Raw genomic sequence first — 13,047 nt, forward strand, 5'->3', positions numbered from 1 at the left:
AGTGGCAAGTTCTTAATACCCAGGCAACCTGAAAAGTTGCCACCTCATCAGCTTTGCATCAAGTCCCCAGTAGGAATGGGAAGGGCTCCCTAGTTGCCCAGTGTTGCCAGCAGGATTTCCCCTGCCCCGCCCCACCCCGCCCCTTTGGGAAACACCAGCTCATCCTAATCCTTGCCCTCCCACCCCAAGGCATGATGCTTGCACCTGGGGCAGTGCGTTTCTCTAAATGCTGGGGACTGGGACCCAGTAAAGGCAAGAGCCCGGGGAGTATGCACAGGTGAGGTCAGGACTGCCCTGCTACCTGAATGGCCCAGTTAGAATGGTCTCTACAGCAGAACTGGTCCTGTTGGGACAGAATGTGCACCACAGGGTGCAAAGCAATCCCTGACCCTGAGCAGAGGTTACCAAAGACAGGGGAAGAGACAGGAGGTTGGGGACGGATGTCAAAGCCTAGGCCACCCTGATGCAGCCGGTTCACCCCTTCGCTGGGATGAAGAGCCCACTCGCCCCTCCATCCTCTCCCTTTGTGATGAAGCCCTGTAGCTAGCCAGTCCCCCAGGCCAGGCACTGGCACTTCATCTCCAACTCCTCCCTCTAGCCTGACAGTCCATCCATTGCTAAATGCTGCCAATGTTTTCTCCTTCGCTTCACTCGATCTGCCCTCTGAGTACCGTTTTAATTTAGACTTTTCTGACCCAGGCAAGACAGTTGAAAGAGTCTCTTAAATGCTTTTATCTCAACTGTTCTCCCAGTCTTATCAGCAAGTGTGACTCTTTTGTTTTCCTGCCCAGGATCTCTTCATTGCCTACAGGATAAATCCAGTGGCAGTCACAGCCCTGCTCTACCTGCCACCTTCCAACCTACACCTGGTCCAGCTCAGAACTGGCAACACCCTGCCATGCCCCAGATGAGCAGACTCTTCTCTCCTGTCTTTTCATGACTCCGTCCCTTTGATCAACTACTCCTCCTACTCCAAATATCTCTGCAGATTCCCCATTCACCACCTATCAGACTCATATAAGACCCAGCTCGTAAAGGCTCCTTGTCTCCCTCCGAAGTCTCTCACTCCCAGCTCTGTGTCCACACCTGCCTGTTAATCTCTCTACTGCCAAATAAGAGATGTACTCCAGCTTCTTTGTGAACTTGGTGGTCCCCCAGAAGGCCATGATCTTCTCAAGGATGGTCCATTTTTGTAGCTATGGGGTCTGGCCAGGTGCATGAACACTGAGCTATTGAATGAAGAGCATTTCTCTAAGGCAAGCTCCAGGCGAAGAGAGCATGGCCTTTCTGAACACCAGCTCCTCCTCATGCCCTTACCCTCCTGGCAGCCCCATGGGCATCTCAGAGCTCTGATCTGCCCCAGATCACTGGCAGCCACTGCCGCCATTCCCACATAGGCATGACCCAGCCACCTAGGAGCCAGGTCTTTGTCATTTTGTTACGAGATGGTCAGTCTGAGAGCCCTGGCTTGTCTCTCTGTAGGGAGCAATGGACACAGCCATTCACACCTACATTCCACCCCACAAAGGTACTGCTTTAGGCAGGTGCTGCTTCGCCCTCTGCCCCCCGCCCCCCAGCCCCCTCAGCCATCTTATAGGCCCAGGACTACCAGAGGATTGAAGGATGGAGGGTCTGAGACTCACCCCAGATGTGGGATTGGCTGTCCAGCCCAGCTCTGCGGTAGCCGTCCTGGTGTCCATTAACGTTTCTGTGGATCAAAAAGAGAAAATCTGGTCAGTCGGAAGGATTGCTGGATAGTGGCCTTTATGTCCATGAAGTTACTTATGAGCATAATGGCAGTGCCAGGAGCCTTGGGCGTCTCTGTGAAGCAGAGAAGGGGAGAGGTCTGCCAGGACTGTGCAGCTCAGTACAGTGCTAGGCAGACCTCAAGTCTCCCGATGCTAGGTCCGCAGCTCTTACCTCCAATGACCTCAATCCACCCGTGTGGGATGAAGTCATCTATCCACCCACGACTTTACCCCCAAGACACGGCTTCTTCCCTCAGTATTTTCCCTAGAGGCTCTTCCAGGGTCATGCAGGCCCAGTAGCCACCTCTTTCTGCACTCTTCCCCCAACTGGGCTGCTCCTCAACCGCACCTGTCCATCCTGCCCTCCTCTCCTCTGCCTCCCCTTCAGGCATCCATGTTGACACCCTAAGGTGACTTCCCTCCTCTAGACTCAATCACTCTCCCAAGACTTGGCCCTCCTGCAGGTCCCTTTGTCCCCTGAACCCAGATATATGCTGACCCCCTTTCCCAAGATTCTATTGGAGGCTCACCCAGAACACAAATGCACATGTCAGACCCCAGCAGTCTGCTTCCTGGTTACCACTCCCTCTGGCCATTAAGTGAAGGACAGACACCCTGACTCCTGGGCCATCAGGGTCTCTACAGTACACACGCCAGGATCACCAGGTGCCATGTAGTGACCATAGTGCTGCTGTTTATTACAACAAATTTCTGGAAGGAAGCAGTAACGTGTCCTGAGAACAGGGCATGTTTTTCTTTTTCCTCTTCAGTCTATTGACCCCCCCCCCCTTACTAGAGACTGCTCCCCAAAAGCAGCCCACCAGCTCCTGATCAGCAAATCCACAGCCTCTTTGTTTCTTTAACAGCTTTATTAAGGTAGAAATGACATACAATAAACAGCACATAGTCAAGGCGTACAATTTTGAGAAGTTCTGACATATTTATACCATGAAACCATCACCACAATCAGAATGATAAATATATCCATCATTTCCAGAAGTTTCCTTATCCCTTGGTGATCCCTCCTTCCCTCCTGTCCTTGCCCCACCCTCTCACTGTCTCCAGGCAATGACAGATCTGCTTTCTGTCACCATAGATTAATTGGCATTTTCTAGAATTTTACATAAATAGAAATGCAATAGTATCTACACTAATGAAAGAGAAAGATGCAAAATGACCGTACCTCCATGACGCCCACCAGGAGTGAGTATGTAAATTAACCCAACAAATATGACAGGTTAATTTGCATACACAGGCGCCAAGTGGCCGGGGTCGGGGTGGCGCCAAGTGGCCTGGGTCCCAAGGACAGGTGCCAAGCCCACAGGCTCCCGGGACCATTGCTGGCCCCGGGGAGGCGAGGGCGGCCATGCAGCTTGACAGCAGACAGCAGGGCCTCCTTGGCCGTTGCTGCGGCGACCCAGGAGCAGGCAAGCACAGCCCACAGACAGCGCCCAGCAGGCCTGCTTGCCCATCGCCGTGGTGTGGAGCAGGCAGGCCCTGCAGAGAGCAGAGAACCATGGGGAGCAGGCCTAAGCCGTCAGTAGGACATTCCCTGAGGGCTCCCACATTGGAGAGGGTGCAGGTCTGGCTGAGGGACCCCCCCCCCCTCGTGTCTCTAGTATATATATTCTTTCTGACTTTGTATCGGTAGTTCATTCGTTTTATTGCCGAGTAGTATCCCATTGTATAGGCATACTGCAATTTGTCTCCCCATTTATATGCTGTTTCCAGTTCGGGGCTAGTACATGAGAGATTAGGAGAGTCCCAGTCCTCGACATCCTCACCACACTGGCATGGTCAGTCATTTTAAATTCTGGCCATTTTAATAGGTGTGTGGTGGTACCTCATTGTGGTTTTAATTTCCATGTCCTTCATGATGAATAATAATAAACATCCTTTCACATGCTTATTTGCCATTTGTATATTTTGGGGATGAAGGGTCTGTTCAGTCTTTTTCCATTTTTAAATTGGGTAGTTTGTTTTCTTTTTACTGAGTTTGGTGAGTTCTTTATATATTCTGTATACAAGTCCTGTATCAGACATATGCTTTGCAAATATTTTCTCCTACTCTGTGGTATTCTTTTATCCACATCTTTCAACAAACAGAAGTTTTAAATTTTGATGAAGTCTAATTTATCAATTTTGTCTTTTATGGTTTGGTGTCATATCTGAGAAACCTTTGCCTAACCCAAGATGACAAAGATCTTTCTCTTACCTAGGTCTATGATCTCTTCTGAGTTCATTTTTGCATAAGGCGGAAGGTATGAATCAAATATACAATTGTTTTTTCATGTGGATATCTAGTTGTTCAGAGGGTCACCTTTTAAATTCACACAGTGGTGCTGTATGGGCTGGTGGAGGTGTCCTATCCACCTGGATTTCCCGGGGCTTGTATCCAAGGAACCTGCACAGCACGTCCTACCCGCTCAGCAAATGAGAATATACAACGTACGGAGGTTTGGGTTTTTCCTTCCCCTGTTCCCTTTTGCTCCTGAACAGCCCTCCCTCCACCTCACATGACCAGCCAGTCTCTGCTCACTGCTTCAGGTGGGAGATGGGAGATAGGAATGAAGAATGCAGGGCTATAAAATCTTGGCTCCTTAGGAAAGGGAAGGGCGCCTGGCATAAATCAAAGGTTTGGGAACAAACCCATGGGCAAGACCAAGGAAATGAAAGAAGAAGTGATGAATGAGGAGCTGTGTGGAGAAGAGGGTTCCCTTTGCTCTCGCCTCCCAGTGCTCAATCCCAGAGAAGAGATAATGGTAGGAATCTTTTGAGGTGAAAGGGTAATGGACATCCAACACCCCAATGTGGTGACGCAGCAGCGAGTGACCCCACCAAGCTGACATGACACAGATGGAGACTTAGGATCTGAACAGGGTCTAATGAAGGGGGCCTGGAATGTCCCAGGGGTGACCTGCATGGACAGTGAGCAAGGGTCAGATAGGGTACAGGGTATCTCAACAGGGGCCCATGTGGTCAGGAGCCAACAGGGCCAGCGAGGCACCCGCCTCCACAAGTACATACCCTATGTGTGGCCTAGATTATATTTCTGCCAGCCCCTGGAACCAGTTTTCTAACTGCAAACCAAAGGGAGTAAGGTAGGTAGAGCAGGCTGCCTTTTCTTGCCCACTTGAGTTTGGGTTTTGATTGAGAGTCAGACCCGTGAACATCTGAGGGAGCGGCAGAAGTGGCACAGACTCCTCGAGTGTGTTTTCTCCTGATTCTTTGACAGCTGGGGAGGCCGATCCCTGCATGGAGCAGCCCTCCCTCTCCCGCTCATCTCCACTTCACAGCACTAATAATGATCATAATGACACACCGAATTTACATAATACACTTCTCAGAAGACACTCCATGAGGCTCCGAAGAAATTCATCTTCGTGATTAAAATGCCTCTGCCAGGTGGGCCTGAGGCAGGAGCCACCAAACCCACGTGGCAGCGTTAGGGACCAGGGCACGGAAATGTGCCGTGCCTTCTACAGGGTCTCAGAGCCTCCCACCCTGGCGCCCGCAGCCTCACATCCCAGCCTGCTGCCTGCCAGGCACACCTGGGCTTCCGGAACCTCTGCCGTGACCCTGGGGTTGGCAGCGGGGCCTTCCTCATGAAGCCAAAATGCCACAAAAAGCCCCCAGAATAAAGCACCCCCTCAACCTCAGGATTATGTGGAGGTAGTTGTGAACAGGTGGAGGACACGACATGGGCAGCAAGAAAAATAGAGTCCAGATCAAAACTAAGAATCAGCCTTCACTCCTAACCTTCCAAAGACGCCTTTGTTCTGCGAAGCCCGTGAATACAATCTAAGATTTCATTATATTCATAGTCACCTGCTCAAGTGCTGTAATTGAATCTGTTTCTCAATAATGCTTTCCAGCCACGTTGGTGGACCGAAGTTGCGGCGAGAGGTATCTGTGTCTCCACATCCCGCCCGCCGTGGAGACAGAGACCACGAAACCGTAAACCATCCACTCGATATGATTAAGGGCCATTTCTTTCCTGGCACAGATAGCACCTGATGATGGCATTACACTCTGGTGGGGGCTGCATAAAAGTGATTTGAGGAGGTTTACATCTCCCAGGAGAGGAAGCGTGCGCTCATTTGCATTTATAAAGCATATTGAGAGTCCTGGCAGAAAGTTATGGTGGAAGCACAATTAAATATTTACCATCACTTCTGCTCTCAAACAGGGGCATGGGGACCAAACCAGCTGGAGGTGCATGTGCTGCTGTCAGATCTGATGTCTACAGGGGACGGGACTCTGGGACCCATGCCCACAGCCTGGCTTCTCCCTCTGGGAGATGCACTCACTGCCCACAGGAGGAGAGCTGGGAAGGGCACTCACACTGAATGGAGAGAGGCCACTGATGCGGGTGGACTGGGTGCAGACCCCACTTCCACTATTTTGGGACAATCTCTCTGTCCTCTCCCTCCCCTCCTCTCTCGCCCTCTCCCTCTCCCCTTCCCTCCCTTCTCATCTTTAGAGTAGGGCTAGTGCTAGCTACTACACAGGACTGGGGGGGGGGGGGGGGAGGGAGGACTGCGTGAGATAAGGCACTGCAAACCGTATGCAATTATTACTATGACTTAATCACTCCAAGCTTCAGTTTCCTTAACTATGAAAAGAAGCCAATGATGGTATCTGTGAGATTCTTATAAGATACCTATAAGAATCAGTGACATTAGGTATCTAATGATATCTTGTTTTCCGTCTTCCTTACATTGTTGTAAAGACCAGGGAGTAACATACACTGAGGATATAGCTGTGGTTCAGAGCGGGGGGGACACAAGAAGCCAAGAAGCCAAGTCACACTTGGCATCCTATTCTGGCTGAGCCCATGAGAAGGGAACTTGAAAACTCACAGGAAGGGAAAGGGTTCTTCTGCATGAGGGGAACACGTGGGCCCGTCCAACAGGGAGCATCACGCTGTGTGCAGGCAAAGGGAGACGCTGGCGTCCCCGGCTCAGAGGTGTGCAGTGGTGGGGAGGGTACAATAGAGAGCTCCTTTGGCTCTTGGGAAAGAGGTGACAGAGACAACAGGGAAGGGGCAGAGACAGGTGGACAGGATGAAGCAGGAGCCCATGAGCAGGAGAGGATGGGAGGTCACAAGGGGAGAAAGAAGGGAGCAAGAACCTGAGAAGGATGGGGTGCATAAGAAGCCTGGCAGAGAAACCCCATTTCCCAGGGAGCAATTTCCCTACAGTGAGTTTGATATGGAAACCCTCAGGATATCCCCTCCAACCATGGGGCGGGGGGTGGGGGTAGGGAACACTGCCTGGGCTCCGGGTGGTGGGGCTGGGTCCAAGCGAAGGAAGAGGCAGCTGCCACCTGGGTCTGCAGGCGCTTCCTTTTTCTGTCTGGATTGGCACCTTGGGATGTATTGACATTTGGGATGAATTAGATACCCATCACGGTGAAAGAGAGAAAAATAAACCTTCTCCTTACAGCTCTGCCATTCTTTTTGGAGAGGCATTATTCAGACAGTCAGCCGAAAATATTTACAACATCCTTCTGTCGTGGTAACAATCTACAACAACATATACAAATGGAACGTGGGTTCCAGAGCTCTTGGAGCAGTGCCTCATGTGTATCTGACAAGGCGAGTCCAGGGACTTTCAAGAGGGAAGGACCAGTGCAGCCCTACCAGCATCGCCCTGCTCTGCCCTCGTGGCCGCAGAACTACTGAAGCCTGGAAGCCACACTGGCCTTCCCAAAGGGCCGGGATCGATGGAAGAGGGGCTGAAAGACGGGGCATAAAGGGGCTCTGGTATCCATTCACCACAGGCTGTCTGAGCAGCTGCCTCAGGCGGAGCGAACACTGTGCAGGCACCGAGACAGAGAACAGACAGACATCCAGCCCTCAGGGAGCTTGCAGGCAAGCGGGGAAGCAGAACTTAATCAAATAACCATACAGATAAATCTACAATTACAGCCTCAGTGAATGGCAGGAAGGAGGGATCCCAGGGACAGTTGTGGATGCTGAGTAAAATGACAGGTGTACAGAGCCTGGCATGCAGCTGGTACTTCCTCCTTCCTTCCCAGCCCCTGGTTGGCACTGAAACCACCCCTTTCTCTCTCTCTCTCTCTCTCTCTCTCTCTCTCTCTCTCTCACACACACACACACACACACACACACACACACACACACACACACACACACCTGCCCTAGGACTGAGTCCACACTGGCAGGAATAAAATATGTGTAAGATAGTCTCCGCACTCCCAGTTTAGACTGTGCTGGTGCTGGGCACCCCTGACCACGGTGAGGCCCTTCACCCACCTTTCTAGGGAGTCCCCATACAGCATAAATGCTCGATCAACTCCAGAGACCTGGGTTCAAGTCCCAGCTCCACAGCTAGGAGCAAATCAAGCTGTATCTGAGTGCCCAAGCCTGATCTTCTTAGGAAGATAGAGGCCTTCCCTCCTGCAGCCATGAGCAACCATGCCCAGAAAGATGCGCTGTACATTCCTGAAAACACTCACTGCACTAACATGTATTTACTGTCTTTGCCAAGTGTAAAATGCTAGGCGAAGACAGCTCCTAGTAGATGTCTCCACTGATTGATGTGTAATAGTGGCCGGTGGGGAAGAGAAGCAAGCCTGAGTAAACTGAATGAGCCCGGCCAACCCATCTGCTGAATGGCTGACTGACTGAATGAGATGGAACAGGCACTTGGATTATAAATACAAACTGTGAAATTTGCTCTTTTAAAGAACACACAGATCAATGCAGTCCTCCCCGCCACACCCTTCTCCTTCTGTTTCTTTTATTTTCCAAGGTGCAATTAATTATCGTAAATAGAAGGAAGCTGCAGCTTGGATGGGTCATAGCATAGAAATGTGTCTTAAGGACTGGGATGGCTCTAGATCTGATCTTGGTTCACAGGGGGCACAGCCCATGAACCAGTGGGAAGGCCCAGGGGCACGGTTCTGATGCCTCTCCCTCCCAGGGCTCTGCCAGGCACTGATCCCAGCGAAGCTGACCAGATCATGGGGTCAAGACATGACCTCTTCCTCTGGGAGCTGGAAAGGGCAGGGGATCAGCCTCAGAAGGGCTGCCTTCTCTGCCTGGCTCAGCCTCAGACTTCGTATGTGGCTTGTGAAGGTCTCTCTCCCCTGTGGTCTCAGAGGGTCACTCTGGCTCCTGTTCCTAGACTCGTCTCTAAGAAACATGGCAAGAGCCCCAGCTGGTTTGGCTCAGTGGATGGAGTGTTGGCCTGCAGACTGAAGGGTCCCAGGTTTGATTCTAGTCAAGGGTACATGCCTGGGTTGTGGGCTCGATCCCCAGTAGGGTGCATGCAGGAGGCAGTTGATCGATGATTCTCTCTCATCATTGATGTTTCTCTCTCTCTCCCTCTCCCTTCCTCTCTGAAATCAATAAAAATATATTAAAACAAAAAAAAAGAAAGAAACAAGGCAAGGAAACTTCTGTAACCAGGGCGGACCCTCTGCCTCCTGAATCCCCAGGCCTACCTTGGTCCTATGGTGGCTTCACAGTTTATACACTTGTAACCTGAAAATGCTTTTCACTCACAAAAGATGGAAATTCTCTATAACAAAGAACCACAATCTAGGTGGCTCAAAACAACAGAAATGTACTGTCTCACTGTTATGGAGGTTAAAAGTCCAAATTCAAGGTGTTAGCAGGGCCATGTTCCCTCTCTAAGCTGTAGGGAGAATCTTTCCTTGAGTTTCCCTGGCTTCTGGTGGTCTGCCGGCAATCCTTGGTTGGCAGTTGCATCGCTGCAGGATCTGCTGCTGTCATCACATAGCATTCTCTCCATGTGTCTCTGTCCTTACATGGCTCATCTTACCAGGACAGCACCCTATTTCAGTATGACCTCATCTTAACTAACTGAATCCACAATGACCCTATTTCCAAATAAGGTCACATTGTGAGGTTAGGACTTCGGCAAATCCTTTTTGGGATGGACACAATTCAACCCATAGCGGGAGGATCAACTGCCAGGAAAAGAGGATGTTGGGGTTTTTCCAACGCATACTCAGGCCCTGTGCTAGACGCATGGGAAATACAGACACAAAAAGGCCAGGTGCCTCCTTCAGAGACACCTAGTCAGGCAGGTAAGGGGCAGTCTTCACTCGCTCCTTCAGATCCATTCGCCATCCTTTTCTACTCCACTCTGTCTCAGGAAGCAGACCACGTAGACCACAGTGACTGGGCCCCTCACCATGGGAGCCGGAGGGTGTGGGTAGTGATGAGCTGGAAGTATATCCTGGCTGCTCCCTGCTGAGCTGCAGAGGGTGCTGGCTCTTTCCTACAGCCATTTCTGGTAACACAGAGCCAACCCTTGTCCTTCAGGCCTAGGGTGCTTAAACCCCCCTCCTCTCCCACGGCTAGTCCTTAAGTATGTTATCATCCTCGTTGCCTTTTTTGTTTAACTCTACAAACTTTTGTAAACAGTGCCTTCATTAATATCCCCTCAATCACCTCTTCTGACTGTGCCACATGTCGGGCCCCTGGTGATGCTCAGGCTTAAATTAGTAGTCATGGTGGCCAGCCCCATGTCTCCTGTACCTGTCCCCATCATGTCCAGCAGCATTCCCTGTAAGGAGGTAGCCACCTGCCAGGGTGGCCAGTCCTGATCACACTGAACTTGAATCATACAGACCTGATTTTTTCGGTCCAACTCCACCGCTATCCAGTTGTACGACCTTGAGAAAGTCACTTAGACCCTTAAGGCTGATGTCCAGCCAGCCATTAAATGAGGATAATAGCCTCAATGTCACAGATGCTTGTGAGGAGCCCATCAGATGCTATTCATCCAGCCCTTCCTGCAGCCTCTGACACGTCGTAGTTGGTCCTCAAATAGTAGTCATGGTTACATTCCATGTTGGGACCTGGCAGTCTCTCATGGCCTGACGTCCTCAGCTATTTATTACAGATATCAGAATGGGAAAGGGAACTGAGACTGAAGGGTGATTGAGAAGCCACACTTAGTCCTCCAGCCACACTCCAGTTTCCCCTCAGCCACCCCTGCCCGACCCAGACAGAGACACTTGTAGCTTCCTTCTCCCTGCTGTGTATAAGGGATCGGGATGACCCACGACCTCAGCAAGGGCACTGAATGCCTGTCCTGTGAGCTGCTCCTGAAGACTAGCTGGACCTTGTATGATGGCTCAACCAGGTCTGAAGCAATGGGGAAGGCCAACAAGGAGGAGCTCAGAGAGCCAAGTGGCTCCCCCACCCCCAGACACACACTGAGACCCCAGAAGCAGTGCTGCACTTTTCCTGGGCCTGGCGCTCCTCATGGTGTCCTGGAGCTCAGGTAGAGGTACAGGCTGGAGTTTAAGGGGCTCCACCAACTGGTTCTGCTTTGATGAACACCACATCCCAAAGCCAGCGCTCCCAGTACTTCCCCCCTCTGAACCCCAGTCCTTGCAGGCACTGAGCAGTGGGTTCCTCTCCTATCTACTGTCCATGTGCCACCAGAGAGTGTCCCTCTGGTGAGGCCACAAGAACTTCAGACAAGAGTCTTTCCTTGCATCCGTAGCCCTTGGGAAGTGGTCAGCAAGCAGTTCCACTACCCTTTGAGTTTTCCCAAGAGGCCAAGGTCAGGGTAGCGCTCCAGAACAAAGACAGGGTGGCCACAGTGTCTGTCCTGTTATCCTTCTAGTTGACCTGCTACTAATCTTCCTGCTGTATCAGTCCTGGTAGGTTTTCTTTACAGCGAAATGATTTCAATAGTGTTCTCCCCCTCAGCTCGGCCTCCCCATCTCTAGCACAACCTCTCATCTCCATATAGGTCATTGATTGAGATGGGGACCAGGTGATGCAAGGGCTGGTAGATGTTTTCCAACAAAAGAGAAGCACTGAGCACGAGACTAAACACAGGAACAGGGAGAAGGGAAGACCAAAAGCCTTCCATTTGGGTACAAGCCCCAAACAGTCTTTCTTTTTCCACATTTCTTCTTTCCCTTCAGTCTCAGTTCCCTTTCCCATTCTGATATCTGTAATCTCTCATCCTTTACAATGGCCAGACACCCTTTCAGATCCACGTGTATTCCTTCTAAGTTTGAAGATATGCCACAGCCAGAGAACTAACAAGAAAGTCGTCTCACCACCCCTGGCTGGGGATATCCAGACGGCTCCAGCATCAAAACATCTGCAGGCAGAAGCTAACTGGCCAGATGGTGTCAGTGGGCACAGCAGAGCAGACCTCTGAGGCCGCCCTCAAGCCCAGGCGTGACTGCTGCCAGTCCTACCCACTCCCAGGCCTTTAACCAGACCTGCAGCCAAGCGTCTTCCCAGGCCTCACCTCCTCCTCACCCAGATGCCTCCCCGACAACAACGCAGGACATACCTTTCTGCCCCATCCAGCAGCAAAGTGAGAGACGTCTAAGGGACAGAAAGAGAAGAGAGAACTACACAGGGATGCAGTGGTTCAGGGACATCATTTAAATCAATAGCCCAACACTGATGACGTAGACCTGGCCAAGAGCCCGCAGCTGCTCAGCGTTACCTATTTGCATTTTCGTGGGGAGAGTCAAAGACCTATTAAAATTGAGGAGCTTGGCATTTTCCAGTCTTCCAGGACCAGGAATTCTAAGGAAGATTAAATCTGTTTTCCCCGGCCACTCTGACAGACCCATGAGTTGGCGCCAATGATACGTGGGTAAGAACCATGTATAATGAGCTGCTGCCTCCTTTTCCTCATGGGCACAAGGAGAAAGGGCCTCTCACTTTCTGAGAGATGTGGGCACCCAGGGGGGCATCAATCACCCTGGAGAAGAGCGGGGAGGAGAGCCCGCACGCCCATGCAAAATGACTGTCTGCAGCCCTAATGAAGGCTGGCGATGGATGGTGGCCCAAGCTCGTTAATCAGAAGAACATGCTGCCGTCTGCCTCCCCTTCCCAGCCCTCCTGCACCCTCATCCCAGATTGATCTGTGGCATAGTAACTCTCAGAGTCACTGGCACTGGGCTGTGCCCCTAGAGGCCCTGCATGCACTGCCAGCAGCCAGAGAAAGCCAGCGGCCCCTGGGGGGATGGCTGTGGTAGGGGTTTGGAGGATATGCCAGGTGAGGAGCAACCAGTCAGAGAAGGAAGGAGTGGGGGTTGGCCAGGCAGGCTCTTGTGATCAGCTGGACCTATCCTGGACCAGACTGGGGCTGCTGAGTCCCCAGGGGCCACCAGTGCTGAGTGACTCTGAGAGCACCAGTGTACCTCCCACCAGGTGTTAACCCTCTGTGCTGACACCCTCTTCCAAGTGGCTGCCCACCCCATGGCATTGCTCTCCCTGCATAAGACCCTCTTGCCCTGCCTCCCTGCCCATGATACC

At 51.5% G+C, this 13,047-nt stretch overlaps 1 protein-coding gene across 2 annotated transcripts in view; it reads right to left on the reverse strand.

Moving 5' to 3' along the window:
- Positions 1-13,047, reverse strand: part of EPHB1 (EPH receptor B1) — a 422,752-nt gene that overhangs the window by 284,475 nt on the left and 125,230 nt on the right. For both annotated transcript variants that reach the window (XR_013960832.1, XM_080672572.1), the window contains exon 2: positions 1,644-1,708. Coding sequence is in view for 1 of the 2 variants with exons in the window: in XM_080672572.1 (XP_080528698.1) it covers positions 1,644-1,708 (65 nt within the window). In the remaining variant the exon portion in view is untranslated. The remainder of the gene's footprint in view (positions 1-1,643; positions 1,709-13,047) is intronic.

Source organism: Plecotus auritus (genome assembly GCF_963455305.1).
Source record: "Plecotus auritus genome assembly, chromosome: 6".
Classification (NCBI taxonomy): Eukaryota; Metazoa; Chordata; class Mammalia; order Chiroptera; family Vespertilionidae; genus Plecotus; species Plecotus auritus.